The following is a 19,191-nucleotide window of genomic DNA, read 5'->3' on the forward strand; positions in this document are numbered from 1 at the left end:
CGTTAAAGGGAGATACTCAGGACCTCCTGTCTATTCTCGTTCTTGATCTTTCTATGCTTCTAGAATTTCTTACTACTGTTAAATCCACACTCTTTGTCTGCACGATACTGCTGCTGTCTTTGTGCTTCTTGTTCGACAGGTGGGGAACACACATGGAAGACAGGAAATCCAAAGGCCTGGAAATCCCGCCCCCAATTCAGCAACAGCTCACAACGGACATGAAACTCAATCTGGCCTATCTGCCATTCTCTCTCTCTGTCTCCTTTACTTGATCTCTGTCCCGTGTATTTCTTTTTCCCAACCAACAGGTCAAGGCGGATGACCCCTAGATAAGCGGTCTCCAACCACTAATTCTCATTATTGTAATTATTTGATTGTTCACCCTTTTGTTGGAAATGATCAGTATTTCTCCTATGTTGAATGCACTGATAGTAAGTCGCTATATTTCAAAATAAACCTAATCAGTTCAGTCACTTGAATCGAGTTTTTGACATAATTATTTCGTTTATAGAGATGTTATCAATTAATGAAAACAATGTTGTCTGTTGATGTCTGCATTTTACATAAAACCACTGTGGATAATTATTAGACTACAGCTGATCTGATGTCATTAACGATTATCAAGCAAATGTTATTGAGGTAGTCAACAAAAAATCTTAAGATGTGACACACAAACCTGAGTAAAAGTTTGTCATTCTTTTCTGGAGTTATGAAATGCTGGGCTCAGACCCAAACGATTAATGTTAGTAAATAATCAGTCACAGCTGCGTATGCACACCAGGAAATTGTCCAACGCAAATTGTCACAGAATCTTTCTAATAAGCATATACAGTATGATGACTAGGTGTAACACTGTAATGAACCGAACTGCTACTTGAGAACCAATAGATCTTGTGAGTCCCTTTTCATATTTTTAAAACGCTATACTTTTCCTTTCAGCTTTTCCCGTCAGGTCACCACAGCGAATCAATTGCCTCCATCTAACCCCGTCTTCTGCATCATCTTCTCTCACACCAACTACCTTTATTATGTCCTCTTTCAGTACATCCATAAACCTCCTTTGGTCTTCCTCTAGGCCTCCCGCCTGGCAGTTCAAAACTTAAATACAAAACTATACCATAAGTGGTAGTTATGTGAAAAACACAAGACAATTATAGTATTTGAAAACGTTTTATTTTTGTTTAATTTTCAATACTTTATGACCTGGGTCTTTCTTTCTTGCCTTTGTAGAGGGCTAGCAGTGACACATTTGCCACCTTGACCACCTTAAAACGAACTCCGGGAATGTCTCCGACGGCATGACCTTTACGTCCAAATCCTGCAACCAGAACCTCATCATTCTCCTGCACAAGGGATAGAAAAGTAGTGACAGAGACCAAAAAGACAGGTAAATGTAAGTTAAGCAACACCAATGAGACTGTGCCTTGGAAACAAACCTGAATTTATTTTGGATCATCATCAAAAGTCAACAGATTTCAACAGGATTGCATTATTCAACAAGAATCTATATATACATATATATACACATATATATATACACATATATATATATACACATATATATACTCGTATATATACATATATATATACACACACATATATTTACATATACATATATAAAAACAAAACTGATTCATACAGCTGTAGCTTCAAGTCATTCTAGGCATGACTATGTTAAGACTATGAGTCTATGGGAGTAAATTTAATATACACCAGTTATTTTGCTGCAGATTAGACACACATTACATGTTAACAATCTGCAAAATATCTGCTAATCTGTCATTCAATGATGGAGAAAAGACAAGAACTCACCTCAATGAAGTTGAGGCAGCCATCATTAGGGACGAAGGCGGTGATTTTCTTGCCATTCTTGATGAGCTGAACTCTCACACACTTCCTGATGGCAGAGTTGGGCTGCTTAGCCTCAACACCCCTGTTAAGAATAACGTTCATACTTGAGACTGAAAGTAACTGATGGTACCGGCAAATATCATACACTTATAAACGTAATTGAAATTTATTTCTGTCCCTCAGTCACCAGTTGTGACTTCAGTCCTTCTAATGCTAGCAGTAATTCAGTTTAACAACACATAAAATTCAGGACCAGATGCTTACGTAGTTTAAGAACAAGCCTTAATACGCTTTAAAAGGGGGAAGACTGCAAGTTTACCATTGGCTCAACTTTTACATCAACTTTCTTTTACCAGACACAGATGGAATAGCTCTACTATACAAGGTAACTTTTCATTGCATAAGGTTCAGAACAAAATGGTACTCACACTTTCTCAAGGACAATGCCTTTGGCATGAGAAGCTCCTCCGAATGGGTTCGCCTTCAGGGCAGTACCAAGATGAGCCTTTTTGTATTGTTTATCATGCCACTTCTGCTCACGGCGGTGGTTACGGAGCTTCCTGGCTGTTCGCAGACCACGACACTTTCCTGGAATACAAAGGAAAATTCTCGTATAAGAACCAGAGGAATACATCCACCTAAAACATACAAGAGCGATGAGTTGGCCTGTCACGTATTCACAGGAACTCACTCAGCGTTGCCAGTTTTCTGTTGATTAATTTGTAACGATGTTACCAGAATAATTTAATAAATACTTTTCGAGTTCATGGTATTGGTGCAATTACAAAAATCTGGAAACGTGGTGTGCTCGTATTTGCCGCCCGCAGCGCACTGATTGACACAATAAGGTTAAAAAAGAAGTATTTCAAATGTTCACGTTTCGCTTCCTGGATAACTGAATCAATGTCATGATTTGAGAAATAACAGTTTAAAACTATAAAGAAATGTTCGTTAGAAGATGCTAGCCATGCTAACACGCCGCTTGTGTTACGTATTACAGCCGCTCCACGTTGAGAGGCCTAAGAGCCACAATAACGATCTTCTGGAATCGAAAAATACTTTCTCACTCAAACACGTCAAATCTACTTCATATAATATTCATACATCACGTCGATTTGCTAAATCATTGCTACGAAGTATCTACAAATACATTTAGTGCGTGGTCACAAACATACCCATGACGGTAAGAAGCGAGTCTTAGATGGAAAGGAAGGATCCAGGATGCACCGCGAGAATAACTAGGAGGAGGACCCAATCTGGCTATGGCAACCAAAATGCCTGACTAAAATTACCGGAAAAAAAGACGACGTGCCGCATGACAATAAATGTTTTGAAATCTTTGCATAATCATCTCTCGATTAATGTATAATTTTTCTGTGAATTAATGCTGCACCGCCATCACTAGTCTTCGTCAAATGAACATATCACGTTTTCCTCAAAAAATACATCTAAAATACTTTTTTTTTAATGATCAGAGAGAATTATGGTAAGACTCACTATCTGACAACGAGGAAATGAAATGTGAGTGGCTCTAAATGATGACGTAGTCAGAGGGTAACCCTGGGTTACCCATAGGAAAATAAACTTTGAAAAGAGATCTCAAAAATATTTCATTGACTTCTCCTAGACATCTATGAGATCTGTAGGATGCCAAACTGAGACTATAGCTTATTTCTCCTGGGTCTCAGTTTTTTCCTCAGGAGCAAAAAGATCCACTAAATATCAATGTAGTCTCCTATCAAGTTTCAGAAGAGATCTCAACAAGGTCTAGTTTAATTCTCAAAGTTTCTCAGTTTTCTGTCTCTCTGTGACCTCAGGCAGAGAAATCAGAGAGCTCTCTTAATGAGCTCATTCTACTCTCATCCCAGCTTCAGTTTATGAATCTCATACTTAACTCATATAGACCAAATTAAGAGCTCTCCTCAAGCACTCATTTAATTCTCAGACTTAGATAAATGTTTTGGTTGTTTCTTATCATCTGATATCTAATTGCGCATTATTGTATGCAGAATGAGCTAATAGAAAATATAATTGCAGGCTGCAAAGTTAATATTAATTTTATTTTCTACCATTTTAAGTATTCCACGGCACGTGATTAATTTTTTAATGAACCACACAAAACACATTGTAAAGTAAAAACAACAAAAATTTATTTTGAACTTGAGGGCAATGGTTACAGTTTTAACATTTCAGCTTTCAGTTTCATGTGAAGCCCTGGTGTGACAATAGATTTGCCAACATAAAACTGTTGAGATCACTGACATTTGTCTAGATATGGCATTACAATACAAACTATTTGTCCATGAACTTGGAATTTAACATTTTCAGTTAGGACATCCGGTTGGAAAAATCATGGGCTCAAAGTAAGATCACATCTTCTATTCCATAATATGTTTAGTCCCTTTCAAGTTTGTTAGGGAAATGTTTAGCAAATACAATACCAGGCTTTGAGGACAAATTCATGAACATCAGCTTGTCCAAAATACTTTCAAGTCACTACTGTCCTCTTAACAGGAAACTCCAGGAGGCTCACAATATGGAAAGTGCTGCTGAGGTTATTTTTCTCCATCTTTACCGTTAAAGGGAGATACTCTGGAGCTTCTGTCACTTCTCCTTTGCTTTCTTTATCTTTCTATGCTCTTAGAATTTATTACTACTCCTAGAATTTATTATTAATACAGTCAAATCCCAATGATCCTAGGAGCTAAGTTGTCTGGGGCTTTCTGCCCCTGGCAGGGTCACCCATGGCAAACAGGTCCTAGGTGAGGGACCAGACAAAGGACGGCTCACAAACCCCTAATGATGAATACAAACAATGGACCATGTTTTCCCTTGCCCGGACGCGGGTCACCAGGGTCGCCCTCTGGAGCCAGGCCTGGAGGTGGGGCTTGAAGGCGAGCACCTGGTGGCTGGGCCTGCACCCACGGGGCCCATTCGGGCGCAGCCCGAAAGGACAACATGGGTCCGCCTTCCCATGAGCTCACCACCTGTGGGAGGGGCCATAGGGGTTGGGTGCATTGTGAGCTGGGCGGTGGCTGAAGGCGGGGACCTTGGCGATCCGATCCCTGGCTACAGAAGCTGGCTCTTGGGACGTGGAATGTCACCTCTCTCGCAGGGAAGGAGCCCGAGCAGGTGTGTGAGGTTGAGAAGTCCCGACTAGATATAGTCGGGCTCACCTCCACACACAGCGTGGGCTCTGGTACCAGTCCTCTCGAGAGGAGTTGGACTCTCTTCCACTTTGGAGTTGCCCATGGTGAGAGACGCCGAGCAGGTGTGGGTATACTTATAGCCCCCCGGCTTGGCACCTGTACATTGGGGTTCACCCTGGTGGACGAGAGGGTAGCCTGCCTCTGCCTTGTGGGGGGACGGGTCCTGGTTGTTGTTTGTGCTTATGCACCAAACAGCAGTTCAGAGTACCCACCCTTTTTGGAGTCCTTGGAGGGGGTGCTGGAGAGCGCTCACACTGGGGACTCCCATCATTCTGCTAGGGGACTTTAATGCTCACGTGGGCAATGACAGTGAGACCTGGAAGGGCATGATTGGGAAGAACGGCCCCCCCGATCAGAACCTGTGTGGTGTTCTGTTATTGGACTTCTGTGCTCGTCACGGACTGTCCATAACGAACACCATGTTCAGACATAGGGGTGTCCATATGTGCACTTGGCACCAGGACGCTCTAGGCCGCAGTTCGATGATCGACTTTGTGGTCGTGTCATCGGATTTGCGGTCGCATGTCTTGGACATGTCTTGGAATGCAGCTTTGGTGGTTGCCAAGGCAAAAACTCGGGCATGGGAGGAGTTCGGTGAGGCCTTGGAGGACGACTTCCAGACGGCTTTGAGGAAATTCTGGTCCACCATCAGACGTCTCAGGAGGAGGAAGCAGTGCAGCATCAACACTGTGTATAGTGAGGATGGGCCGCTGCTGACCTCAACTCGGGACGTTGTGACTCGGTGGGGAGAATACTTCGAAGACCTCCTCAATTCCACTGACACGCCTTCCCATGAGGAAGCAGAGTTTGGGTTCTCTGAGGCGGGCTCTCCTATCTCTGGGGTTGAGGTCACTGAGGTGATTAAAAAGCTCCTCAGTGGCAGAGCCCCAGAGGTGGATGAGATCTGCCCGGAGTTCTTAAAGGCTCTGGATGTTGTGGGGCTGTCCTGGTTGACACACCTCTATAACATCGCGCCGACATCGGGGACAGTGCCTCTGGATTGGCAGACTGGGGTGGTGGTCCCCCTTTTTACGACGGGGGACCGGAGGGTGTGTTCCAACTACAGGGGGATCACACTCCTCAGTCTCCCTGGCAAGGTCTATTCAGGGGTTCTGGAGAGGAGGGTCCGTCGGGAAGTTGAATCTCGGATTAAAGAGGAGCAGTGTGGTTTTCGCCCTGGCCGTGTAACAGTGGATCAGCTCTACACCCTCTGCAGGGTCCTTGAGGGGGCATGGGAGTTCGCCCAACCAGTCAACATGTGTTTGTGCACTTGGAGAAGGCGTTCGACCGTGTTCTTCGGGGGGCTTTGTGGAGGGTGCTTTGGGAGTATGGGGTACCGAACCTCTTGATAAGGGCTGTTTGGTCCCTCTACAACCGATGTTAGAGTTTGGTCTGCGTTGCCGGCAGTAAGTCGGAATAGTTTCAAATGAGTGTTGGACTCCGCCAATGCTGCCCTTTGTCACCGATTCTGTTCATAACTTTTATGGACAGAATTTTTAGATGCAGCCAAGGCGTTGAGGGTGTCCGGTTTGGTGGCCTCAGTATTGCGTCTCTGCTTTTTGCAGATGACGTGGTGCTGTTGGCTTCATCAAGCCGTGATCTCCAACTCTCACTGGAGCTGTTTGCAGCCGAGTGTGAAGTGGTTGGGATGAGAATCAGCACCTCCAAATCTGAGACCATGGTCCTCAATCGGAAAAGGGTGGAGTGCCCTCTCCGGGTTGGGGATGAGATCCTGCCCCAAGTGGAGGAGTTTAAGTATCTTGGGGTCTCGTTCACGAGTGGGGGTACGATGGAACAGGAGATCGACAGGCGGATCGGTGCAGCATCTGCAGTGATGCGGACTCTGTATCGGTCTGTCGTGGTGAAGAAGGAGCTGAGCCGAAAGGCAAAGCTCTCGATTTACCGGTCGATCTACGTTCCTGCCCTCACCTATGGTCACGAGCTGTGGGTCGTGATTGAAAGAACGAGATCCCGGATACAGGCGGCCGAAATTAGTGTCCTCCGCAGGGTGTCTGGGCTCTCCCTTAGAGATAGGGTGAGAAGTTCGGTCATCCAGGAGCGACTCAGAGTCGAGCCGCTGCTCCTCCGCATTGAGAGTAGCCAGATGAGGTGGCTCGGGCATCTGGTTAGGATGCCTCCTGGACTCATCCCTGGTGAGGTGATCCGGGCACGTCCTACCGGGAGGAGGCCCTGGGGACGACCTAGGACACGCTGTAGAGACTATGTCTCTCGGCTGGCCTGGGAACACCTTGGGATTCTCCCAGAGGAGCTGGACGAAGTGGCTAGGGAGAGGGAAGTCTAGGCTTCCCTGCTTAAGCTGCTGCCCCTGCGACCCGACCCCGGATAAGCGGAAGAAGATGGATGGATAGTATCAAATCACACTTTGTCTGCACGATACTGACGCTGTATTTGTGCCTCTGTTCCACAGGTGGAGAACGCAGATAGAAGACAGGATACCCAAAGGCCTGGAAATCCCACCCCCAATTCAGCAACAGCGCACTATGGACATGAAACTCAAACTGGCCTATGTGCCACTCTCTCACTCTCTCTCTTCGTCTCTTTTACTTGACCTATCTCTTTCCCCAGTGTATTTCTATTTCCCAACCAACAGGTCAAGGCGGATGACCGCCCTCCAGAGCCTGGGTACTGCCCGGAGTTTCTTCCTCAATGAGGGAGTTTTTCCCCGCCACCGTCGCTTATGCTTGCTCTGGAGGGCATTGTTGGCTTTCTATCTGTAAAGCGCTTTGAAATGTCTTTTAAGATGCGATTACGCACTATATAAATAAAAGTTGATTGATTGATTGGAACATGTCCCACCTGTAAAAGTATCTTGTAGAAGATTTATGCTTGCAACTGCAAATTCATTCACAAATGCAAGTTTTATCTCATCTTGACCTTCACTGGTTTCTTTGTAGGAACACAATAACTCAATCTGGCCATATTTGATCTGCAGACCATAACAAAATAACAATTGTTCCGCCCTATAGCTTTGACATACTGCTTGGAAGTATAGTTATCCCTGTTTGAGCTCTGTTATATGCCTTGACAACATTAATATGTAAACCCTGACCAAGAAATGTTTCAAGAAGAGACATATCATCAGTTTCAAGGGATCTATTGAACGATGTCCCCAACATGGCCACAGTATTGACACAACATTAATTGCTTGATAACTAATTCCATTTGGTAGCTTTGCTTGATAACTAATTCCACTTGGTAGCTTCTGTGTTCAACTTTGTGTTTTGTGTGATGCTAGGGAGAGATTGTAGAGTCTTTACAGCACTGATCATTTGGACAGGTATATTCTGGGTCCCATGTATAAGACGAAGCAAGTACCCATTTATGTCTTCAAAGTGAAAGCAATGTGTGTCCACAGAGGTCCAAGAGCTCTTACACTTTCGGCTAAATTGACAAGTAAGTGCATATTAGCTGTCATGTACCTTTCACCATTTAGTCCACTTATTTGAGAACAGAAATTCCAGAGTAGTTTTTCAGTATGATCTACTTGCACGGGGGTTGTTGACTCCATCAGAAGAATAAAGATTGCTTCATTAAGGAGAAGGAAATGGTTGTAGTATAGTCCTAGGAATATAACAGGCCCAAAAAAATAGCAAAATGGACCGATACTCAGATGCCTTAAAGAACATTCTGTGAGAAGACACAGAATGAGCCAATCTAATCATAAATATTGGCCTTATTTCTTTCATCCGTTTGTCAACTTCTTTGATCTAACCATACTGAATGCACAACGGGAAAACTTTTGTGGAGAACCACAAAAGAATCAACAGACGCATTACTCCCAGTAGTACAGAGTGCATGTAGTCTATACCTGTACCAAGGACCAAATCATAGCTGTTTAGTGAGCTGAGAAAGGTAGGTCCCTTCACTCTATTTACAATGCTGTTGGAGTCATAGGCCATCTTAGCATTATCTACAAAACACTTCTGGGTACGAGGTGGGCCTTTTGGATCAGTCTTCTGGAAAGGAAAGGCATATGGACATGACCTCTTTCTCCTGTTTTCACTGTTTGACCTCACTTCAGACATCCAAACTGTCCATTGCATTGAACAGTATTAAGCACCAATGCTTTTGCAGGCAAATCACAGGTTCCTGCAATAGTAAAGGCTTTGCATATAAAAGGTTCTTGGGCACCAGCAAACTTAATAGAAATTCAATCTCTTAATTTTGTTCAGAGTGTTACATAGAAGTGTCAACATCGATGGTTTTGAGTCCCTAAACCTAAGACCTGCAAATATCGTATTTTCTCATTTAGTATATTCAACAAAGTTTAACTCATTTATGACCAAATAAAAAGGCCAAACAGACACTCTCCAGCCATTCCAGATGACACACCAAGTACTCTCCTACCTGTCTCCCTGATCACATTAGCTGCAGTTGTCCAGTCATCTGGAAGCACCTCTTGACCACCAAGAGTCTGTCTTAACTCCTTCCTAAGTCATGCAACACTCTTCCTTTTTCAGCTTCCACCATTTCGTCTTCTGCTCTGCCTTTGCCCTCTTCATCTTCCTCACCATCAGAGTCATCCTACACACCACCATCCTATGCAGCTCACATCCTACCTGTGGAGCATACCCACTAACAACACTGAACATCACACTTTCTATTTCTAGCTTCAGACTCATCACTCTATCTGACACTCTTTTTACCTCCAGGACATTCCTAACAAACTCCTCCTTCAAGATAACTCCTACTCCATTTCTCTTCCTATCTACACCATGATAGAACAACTTGAACCCTGCTCCTAAACTCCTAGACTTGCTACCTTTCCACCTGCTTTCCTGGACACACAGTATGTCTACCTTCCTTCTCTGCATCATGTCAACCAACTCTCTACCTTTTCCTCTCATAGTTCCAACATTCTTCCCATTTGCCTTTTATACTGATTTTATCATAAGCTGGAAGGTTATTGTTTAGGATGGCGTAAATGGAAGAAATAAGGCCTTTTATATGGTATACAGATTTACTAAATAAGTGTTCTTCTAGTGGAGATTCCAGTGGAATATGTGGAAAATCTTTGTTGCTCTTGTGCACCCAGTGTCTAATTTGAAAATACAGGTATTTGAATAGATAGTTTTTCGGAAGATTGAAATTTATAGAGAGTTCATCAAAGGAATAAAAACAACCTTCTCTGTTTAAATCTTTGACTGTTCTTATACCTTTACAAGTCCATTGTTTTAAAGTACTGTCGGCTATCTTGTGAGGAATATTGGGATTATCCCAAAGGGGGGTATGACGGAGTATTGAGGTACTTAAGCCTATGGTCATGTGAGCTTCATACCATGCACTGAAAGAATTTAAAATTATCGAGTTCTTAGTGATAGCTGAAAGAGATTTTTTTACAGGCCACAAAGGGAAGAAACCCTAATGGGACATTTTTTATTAAATGTTTTTCCATATACAGCCACTTTGCTTCAGTTTCTTTGCCATGTAACCAGCACCATATTGAATGAAACTGGGCTGCAAGATAATAGTGTCTAAAATTTGGAAGATTCAGTCCACCCTTGGAGTATGGGGCCTATAAAGATGAAAATTTAACTCTCAGGGTTTCATTTTTCCATAAAAAACTTGTAATAGCTTTGTTTATTTCTTTAAAGAACCTCTTAGGAATTCTAATTGGGAGACAATGGAATAAAAATAAAAACTTAGGGAGAATTGTCATTTTAATTGTGTTCCTTCTTCCAATTAGTGATAAGGGTGATTCTCTCCATTTTTGTAGGTCCAACTTAACTTGGCCTAATAACTTGATGTGGTTTTCTTCAAAAATCTTTTCTGTACTTCTTCTTATATCTACACCTAGGTACTTAAATCCATTTGGGCACCACTGTAAAGGATTAATAAGGTTTCTAGATAGATAGATAGATAGATAGATAGATAGATAGATAGATAGATAGATAGATAGATAGATAGATAGATAGATAGATAGATAGATAGATAGATAGATAGATAGATAGATAGATAGATAGATAGATAGATAGATAGATAGATAGATAGATAGATAGATAGATAGATAGATAGATAGATAGATAGATACTTTATTAATCCCGGAGGAAATTGCATATATCCACTGCTCAGGCATTAAATAACAAATAATACTGGATAAACACCAGGAGAAAAGGAAACATTGACATCACAGGACATACCACAAGACATACATTACACTAACAGACAGACACATGCAGCACTAACAGGACTTATATACCAAACTATAACTAAAATATAAACAGTATAAAATTTAAAAATATTACAGTATTAAAATATAAACAGTATAAAATAAAATCTAAACAGTATAAAATTGAATTAAAATATAAAAACAGTATAAAAAATAAATGAATTTTATATATATATATACAACAGTATAAAATTAAATTTAAATTAAATTAAATTAAATCCATATTCAACCCCGTGCTGACCTCGCCACCTCCCCCCCGCTCCTCCTGAGAGAGTCATTGTACCCCCTGATGGCACGGGGCACGAAGGAGGACCTCAGCCTCTCTGTGGAGGCGCTGTGTGACAGCAGTCTGTCGCTGAAGGTGCTTCTCTGCTGGGAGAAGGTGGTGTGTAGGGGGTGCCTGGTGTTGTTCATGATGGCCTTAATTTTAGACATGGTCCTGCTCTCCAGAAGCATATCCACAGAGTCCAGGCTCAGCCCGACCACTGAGCCTGCTCTGCGGATGAGTCTGTTCAGACGGTCCATATCTCTTTTCCTGGCCCCCCCACCCCAACACACAATGGCGTATGACAGCACACTGGAGACTACGGACTGATAGAACATGAAAAGGAGCTTAGGACAGATGTTGAAGGAGGCCAGCCTCCTTAAGAAGTACATCCTGCTCTGCCCCTTCTTGTACACACAGTTGGAGTGTCTGCTGTCTAGCTGCAGTCCCAGGTACTTATAGTTTTCTACCACCTCCACCTCACTGCCTTTGATGATCACCGGCTGTGGAGAGGGAGGTGCCCGCCGGAAATCCAGAACCATCTCCTTTGTCTTGGAGACGTTGAGCTGGAGCTGGTTCTGTTGGCACCACTCCACGAAGTCAGCCACCAATGCCCTGTACCCCCCCTCATCACCCTCCCGGATACATGCCACTATCGCGGTGTCATCGGAGTACTTCTGTATGTGGCATGTATCCGAGTTGTGCTTGAAGTCTGATGTGTAGAGGGTGAAGAGAATGGGGGATAGAACGGTCCCCTGTGGCGCCCCCGTGCTGCTGGTCACCATAGAAGACAAACAGTCCCCCATACGGACGTACTGGGGTCTGTCCGTTAGGTAGTCCGTAATCCAGCTCACGAGGTAGGGGTCCACAGCCATGGAGGTCAGTTTGTCCTGCAGGAGCTGGGGCTGGATGGTGTTGAAGGCACTCGAAAAGTCGAAGAAGAGCACTCTGACGGCACAGCCCCCGGCGTCCAGGTAGGAGAGTGTGCGGTGGAGGAGGTACATGACAGCATCGTCAACCCCAACCTTGGCCTGATAGGCAAACTGGAGAGGGTCCATAGCACCCTGCACCTGTGGACGCATGAGCTCCAGGACCAGTCGCTCTAGGGTCTTCATTACGTGGGAGGCAAGGGTGACCGGTCGGTGGTCGTTGAGCTCAGTAGGGCGTCCTTTCTTGGGTACAGGGACAATGCAGGAGGTCTTCCACAGTGACGGGACCCTCCCCAGCCGCAGACTGAGGTTGAACAATTGTTGCAGGGGGTCCCCTAGTTCCGAAGCACAGGCTCGGAGGAGTCTTGGGGAGACCTTATCTGGTCCAGCCGCCTTGTAGGGACGGAGCCTCCTCAGCGTTGTTGTAACCAGGTCTGCAGTGATGATGGTCTCGGTCGTGGTGGGAGCAGGAGGTTGTGGCGAGGTTGGAAGTCCAGTGGTTGAGGTGGGGCCGTTGAGCTTCGCAGTTCTTGGAGTGGGCTCGGGAGAAGTGGCAGGGGTGGAAGGAGAGGAAGCACAGGAGGAGGGAGCATCAGTGGAGCGGTCTGTAGGGCCAGGAGAGGCCTGTAGGCCAGGAGAGGTCTGTAGGCCAGGAGAGGCCTGGGACGAGGAGCCGGGAGTGGTGGGGGAGCTGAACCGATTGAAAAAGCTGTTAAGTTCATTCGCTCGTTCAATATTCCCCTCCACAGTGCTGCGCCCTTTCCCGTGTCCGGTGATGGTTCTCATCCCATTCCAGACCTCCCGCACTTGGTTGCGCCCCAGCTGCTTCTCCAGCTTCCTCCTGTACGCCTCCTTGGCCTCCCTCAGGCAGAGTCTCACTTCCTTCTGGGCCTTCCTCATCTCCTCCTCGTTCTTGCTCCTGAACGCCCGCTTCTTCCTGTTCAGGACAGCCTTGACTTCCTTGGTTACCCATGGTTTGTTGTTGGGGTAACACCTGATTGTCCTGACAGGGGCCACGGTGTCCACACAGAAGTTCATGTAGTCTGTAAAACACTGAGCTGCCCCCTCAATGTCTTCCCCATGTGAGCCCACAATAACATCCCAGTCGGTGGTCTGGAAGCAGTCCCTCAGCATCTCCTCTGCTTCCGGGGACCACCTCCTGACCTGTCGTGTTGTTGCTGGCAGCCGTTTCACCAGCGGGATGTAGGTGGGCTGTAGGTACACTAGGTTATGGTCTGATTTACCTAGTGGAGGGAGGGGGGTGGCGGTGTATGCCTCCTTAGCATTAGTGTAGAACAGATCGATGGTTCTGTTCTTCCGTGTGGGGCAGTCTACACACTGGACCATTGTGGGGAGAGATGAGTCCAAGGTGACGTGGTTAAAGTCACCGGTGATGATGACTAGCGCCTCCGGGTGCCGGGTCCGAAGAGCAGAGGTGGTCCCACAGATGGTCTCTCGTGCAGTCTCAGGGTCCGCCCGTGGAGGGATGTAGACGGCGAGGACGATGACGTGTGAGAATTCACGCGCCAGGTAGTAGGGTCTGATGCTAACAGCTGTTAGCTCCAGATCGCGGTTACACAGTGTTGATTTCACCGTCACATGTCCCGGATGGCACCATCTATCGTTGGTGTAGATGATTAATCCACCTCCTTTCTTCTTACCGGCGGTGTTCGTGTCCCGGTCCGCTCGGACGGAGGAGAAGCCGGTTAGTCGGACGTTAGCGTCCGGCACGTCGCCAGTTAGCCACGTCTCAGAGAACACCAACAAGCTGGTCTCCCGGTAGCGATGATCAGTCCTGCACAGCGCCGTCAGTTCGTCCAACTTGTTGGGTAGAGAGTTCACGTTCCCCATGATGACGGAGGGGACGGAGGGCTTGACTCTCCTCCGGTTAGTGGCTCTAGCCGTTAGTCTAGTCCTTTCAACTCGACCCGCTCGGCATCCGCGATATCTCCGTCGGAGCTCAGCGGGGATGAGATCGCGTGTTGCTGGGTCTCCTTTGACCCTCATAGACATCAACTCCTCCCTGGAGTACACTAGCATATCACTATACATTATATAATTTAACGTTAGAAAAATACACGCAGAAACATAGAAAAAAAACGCAAAATTATCCAAACAAACTCGCTCTGAGCAGAGGAAACTGCAGCCTGCTCGCGCATGCGCAGAAGTAATAACTAATATCATTGTCCTGGATATTGAATAACATAGCTTCACTTTTTGAGAGATTTAACTTATATCCTGATGCTACGCTATGCTGATGGAAGCACTGTATAAGAGAGGGAAATGAGCTTGATGGGATAAATAAAAAAAACTAAAAGGTTGTCAGCGTAGAGAGCTAGCTTGTGTTCATGTGGGCCAAAGCTAATACCATTAATTGAAATGTTGGAGCGAATGGCAATAGCCAGTGGTTCTATGGCTATTGAGAACAATATAGGGGCACTAGGGCAACCTTGGCAGACTCCTCTGGATAAAGAAAAAGCACTTGACAAGAACCCATTAATTAGTATTTGTGCTTTAGGACCCTTAACCGCCCTTGTGGGGCGGCAGTGGCTTAGCAGACAGATCGCAGACAGATCGCCCAAGCCATCGGTGGATCGAATCCCGCTCCCGCCATGTTATCACCGGAGTGTGAGCTGACGGTGGGAGGTGTAAGCTCACCTCCCAGCCACTGCCGAGATGCCCTTGAGCAAGGCGCCGTCCCCCCTACAAGCTGCTCAATTTGGGGCGTGTTTGGAAGCCGCTGCCCGTCACTCTGCCTCCCACTGTGTGTAGTTTGTTGTGTGTATTAACTGCATGCTTGCAGGCCCCCTTGTGTGCAGCTTACAGGCCCCCTTGTGTGCAGTGTTAGAACTAACACAGATTGTATATACTACCTGAGTGACAATGTAATTTCCCCTTGTGGGATTAATAAAGTGTTCTTCTTCTTCTTAAAGAAGGTTTCAATATATTGAATAAATCTATCTCCAAAATTCACTGCTTTAAGAGTTTGCAAAAGAAAACTAGGTTCAATTCTATCAAATGCCTTCTCAGCATCCATTGATAGTATTAGCGTAGGGTTGTTCTGTGTACGAGTTGTTTCAATCATATGTAGAAGCCTTCGTATGTTGTCAGAGCCATAACGGTTTTTCACAAAACCTGTTTGGTCAGAATTAATAATTTTTGGAATAACACTTTTCATTCTTCATGCAATTGCTTTCGATATAATTTTGTAATCTGAGTTCAACAAGCTAAGGGGACGGTAGGAAATGCATTTTTGACGGTCCTTATCTGGTTTTGGAAGTAATATTATGGTTGTTAGTTCCAACATTCAACGTCACTACTCTCAGTCCTATACTATACTTTTGGCGTTAACCCGGGCCTTGACCGATCCAGTACGGAAGTCATAGGTTTGATTTACATGTTTGATTTGGTAAAAGTTTTATGCCGGATGCCCTTCCTGACGCAACCCTATGTATTTATCCGGGCTTGGGACTGGCACAATAAGACACTGGCTTGTGTCCTCTTGTGGCTACAAGCACATGCACAGATTTTATGTTAGAATATTTTTTTTCTTTCAAAACTCTTTGAATTTGGTGTTATTGTTATTAATGTTATTACAGCCACTTGAAATACTCTAAATAATCAGTCATTATACGTGAAAACTAAGTACTACTATGTTGAATTTGAATAATGTTTGAAATTCAGATTTTGTTCATCACTAAATGTCTCCCGATATTATTATTATTATTATTATTATTATTATTATTAACAATATAATAATAATAATAATAATAATATCAATAATAATAATGTTACATTATCATTATTATTACTATTATTATTATTATTATTAAGTGCCACAGGGGTGGATGTGTGTGTGCGGGCATGAGAGGGAGGGTGAGTGTCTCACATATTGCTCCATAGTAGCTCCAGTATTGCTCATTTTTCTTCTTCTGCTCCTTCAGTAGCAAATGTGCTACTGAGGGAACAGCAAATGTGCCATGAAAAACACTGACTTGAGTTTAGCAAGGTCTCATGTATAACTCCCTCTGAATAGTCTGTCTCACCAATTTCTCCTCGTGAATTTTAGGAGAAACATATCAGAAAAGGTCAGTCATTTTCATATTACCACCGCTGTATCCGGCGCAGCGGGTCACGGGGAGCTGGAGCCTATCCCAGTGGCATAGGGCATGAGGCGGGGGACACTCAGGGCACAACGCCAGTGCACCGCGGAGCCACACACAAAGACATACAACCACTCACAGACACACACACACTCACTCCTATGGGCAATTTGGGACCGGTCAATCAATCTGAAGTGCATGCTGTTGGATGTGGGAGGAAGCCGGGGAACCCGGAGAGAACCCACGCAGACACGGGGAGAGCATGCGAACTCCACACAGAGCGGGACTCTAACCCGGTTCCGCCGTGTTGTGAGGCGACAGCGCTAACCACTGCGCCACCGTGCCGCCCCATATCAGAAACATTTTAGACAAAATGGAAACTAAAATGAGACTGAGGTGAGCATCTCAAATTTGTCTCCTGCGCTATAGAAAAGCAAGCTTTGAGCAGTAATTTCCCCTGGGAAAACCTGCTCCCAACCAGGTGAGTTCCAGAGAGTCTGTTACTATGGTAACAAACTCTGAGGTTTCAGTTACCTCACTTCATGAAATAGGCTAGGGTTACTCTGCTTATCTGGGTTAAGTTATCTCTCTTTGTGCAACTGGAAAACTGGAGTTTCCGTCATTTCATGGTGAATATAATCAAGGTTTTCACAAAACCTGCTTCACGAAAAGGACATCTGAAAGAAAAGGTTATTTAATGTCAAGGTTTAGACCAGCGGTGTTCAAACTTTTTGGAAGGTAAGCTAGATTTGATAATGGGAACATGTCCAGGGGCAAAATATTTAAAACAAACATACACATACATATTCTGTTATTTAGTATTCTTACTTCTATGCAACAAACAACGAAATTACCAAATGTAAGAATTCAGAGGACGACATACAATACTTTTTGAAATATAACTGTGATAACGGATGTGTTGCTTTGATAACAAAACAACAGATAAACCACTGACAATGTAAAGAGTGAAACTACAAAATGGATCTCAGTCTTTATGGCAGGTCTGGTTTGGACAGTAGTGGCAGACGTGCAAAATGTGATGTGGGTCGTAGTGACTTAGTCTTGATTTCAAACAGTTCTAGTTCAAGGTCACAACAAAGTTATCCAAAAGCTGTTGAGTCGATCCACTGGATGTTAAGAAAGTTCTTGAAGACGTTTCGTCTCTCATCCAAGAGACTTCTTCAGTTCGGAGAGTGGTTGATAATGTCCCAGATTATATACCCTGTGGGGTGTGGTCAGTGCTTTTCACATTCCAACGACTGTCGTTAAACCCGTCTGGCTCCTCAACGATTGTTGGTGGGGGTGTCAAAGAGGGTCGTTGAGATGTGAGTCATATCTTTGTATGCTAATGAGGGTCATTAGCATGAGACACATCACCTGGGTCAATCCGCTGAGACTATCTTTTTGGGAGTTTCAAAAGGACATGATTATAAATGGGAGAAAGGTGATGTCGCAGACCACCTCCTCTATTCAGAGATGGCTTCTCCACTTTCACGTGGATGGCCTCTTTCACTCCGCTCTCAAACCATTTATCTTACCTATCCAAGATCTGAACATCTGTGTCCTGAAATGAGTGTCCCTCTTCCTTGAGATGAAGGAAGACTGCTGAGTCATGTCCTGATGTGTTGGCTCTTCTGTGTTGAGCCATGCATCTGTGTAGTGGTTGTTTGGTTTCCCCTATGTAGACATTTGAGCACCAAATTGCTCTTCTGACTGTGTGGTGTGGGGTCTTTTGGGTGGACCAGTCTATGTCGGAGGGTGTTACCCGGCTTAAAATACACAGGGACCTTGAGAGTGTGTTTAAAGATCCTCCTCAGCTTTTCAGACACTCCAGACACATACAGGCTCACTATACCATTGCGCTTGCTCTCTTGCGTCCTCACTGGGTTGTTCTCTTTTCTGAATCTTGTGTGGGCTTTCACGAAGGTCCAGTCAGGATATCCACACGTTTTCAGTGCCCCTTTCATGTGTTGTTGTTCTTTCACCTGGTCTTGGGCACTGGTTGGTAGCTTATCAGGCCTGTCTTGCAGGGTCCTGATGACGCCCAGCTTGTGCTCCTGTAGGTGGTGAGAGTCAAAAAGCAGGTATTGGTCCGTGTGCGTTGGTTTCCTATATACCCCAAAATACAGACTTCTGTCATCTTTTATGCCGACCTCGCAATCCAAAAAGGGCAAACTGTTGTCCTTTACATCCTCTCTGGTGAACTTTATGTTGCTGTCCACCAAGTTGATGTGTTCGGTGAAAGGTTGCACCTCATGGATTTTTACCTTAACCCATGTGTCGTCCACATACCGGAACCAGTAGCTTGGTGGTTTTCAGTTGAACGAGGTAAGGGCCTTGTGTTCCACCTCTTTCATGTACAAATTGGCCACGATAGGAGATACCGGCGAGCCCATGGCACATCCGTGTTTCTGCCAATAGAAGTTCCCTCTGTACTGGTAGTAGGTTGTGTTGAGGCAGACGTCCACAAGTTTGCAGACTTCACAACAAAGTCTGCTCACACAAATACATGGACTCAAACAAGCTTAACATTTTCTTTACATATGTGTGCAATCCTGGAAATGTGTCCTTAACCAGCTGCTGGTAAGAAGACACGAGAGAGCTGCAAGTGTTGCTGCATCACTCTGTCACAATGAAGCTCCAT

At 44.8% G+C, this 19,191-nt stretch overlaps 1 protein-coding gene across 1 annotated transcript; it reads right to left on the reverse strand.

Moving 5' to 3' along the window:
• Nucleotides 1-1,151: 1,151 nt before the first annotated feature.
• Nucleotides 1,152-3,090, reverse strand: rps23 (ribosomal protein S23). Its single transcript, XM_068315617.1, has 4 exons — nucleotides 3,027-3,090; nucleotides 2,280-2,439; nucleotides 1,813-1,933; nucleotides 1,152-1,343 (listed from the first exon to the last, which is right to left on the reverse strand). The coding sequence occupies exons 1-4, from the start codon at nucleotides 3,028-3,030 to the stop codon at nucleotides 1,197-1,199; spliced, it is 432 nt and encodes a 143-aa protein (XP_068171718.1). The 5' UTR covers nucleotides 3,031-3,090; the 3' UTR covers nucleotides 1,152-1,196.
• Between the last annotated feature and the right edge of the window lie 16,101 nt (nucleotides 3,091-19,191).

Source organism: Antennarius striatus, chromosome 5, assembly GCF_040054535.1.
Source record: "Antennarius striatus isolate MH-2024 chromosome 5, ASM4005453v1, whole genome shotgun sequence".
In the NCBI taxonomy this organism is placed as follows: domain Eukaryota; kingdom Metazoa; phylum Chordata; class Actinopteri; order Lophiiformes; family Antennariidae; genus Antennarius; species Antennarius striatus.

Coding starts and splice junctions, on each gene's coding strand:
- rps23 (XM_068315617.1), bottom strand. Junction 1,934..2,279: donor GGCATTGTCCTTGAGAAAGT/GTGAGTACCATT, acceptor TATTCTTAACAG/GGGTGTTGAGGCTAAGCAGC. Junction 1,344..1,812: donor GCTGCCTCAACTTCATTGAG/GTGAGTTCTTGT, acceptor TCCCTTGTGCAG/GAGAATGATGAGGTTCTGGT.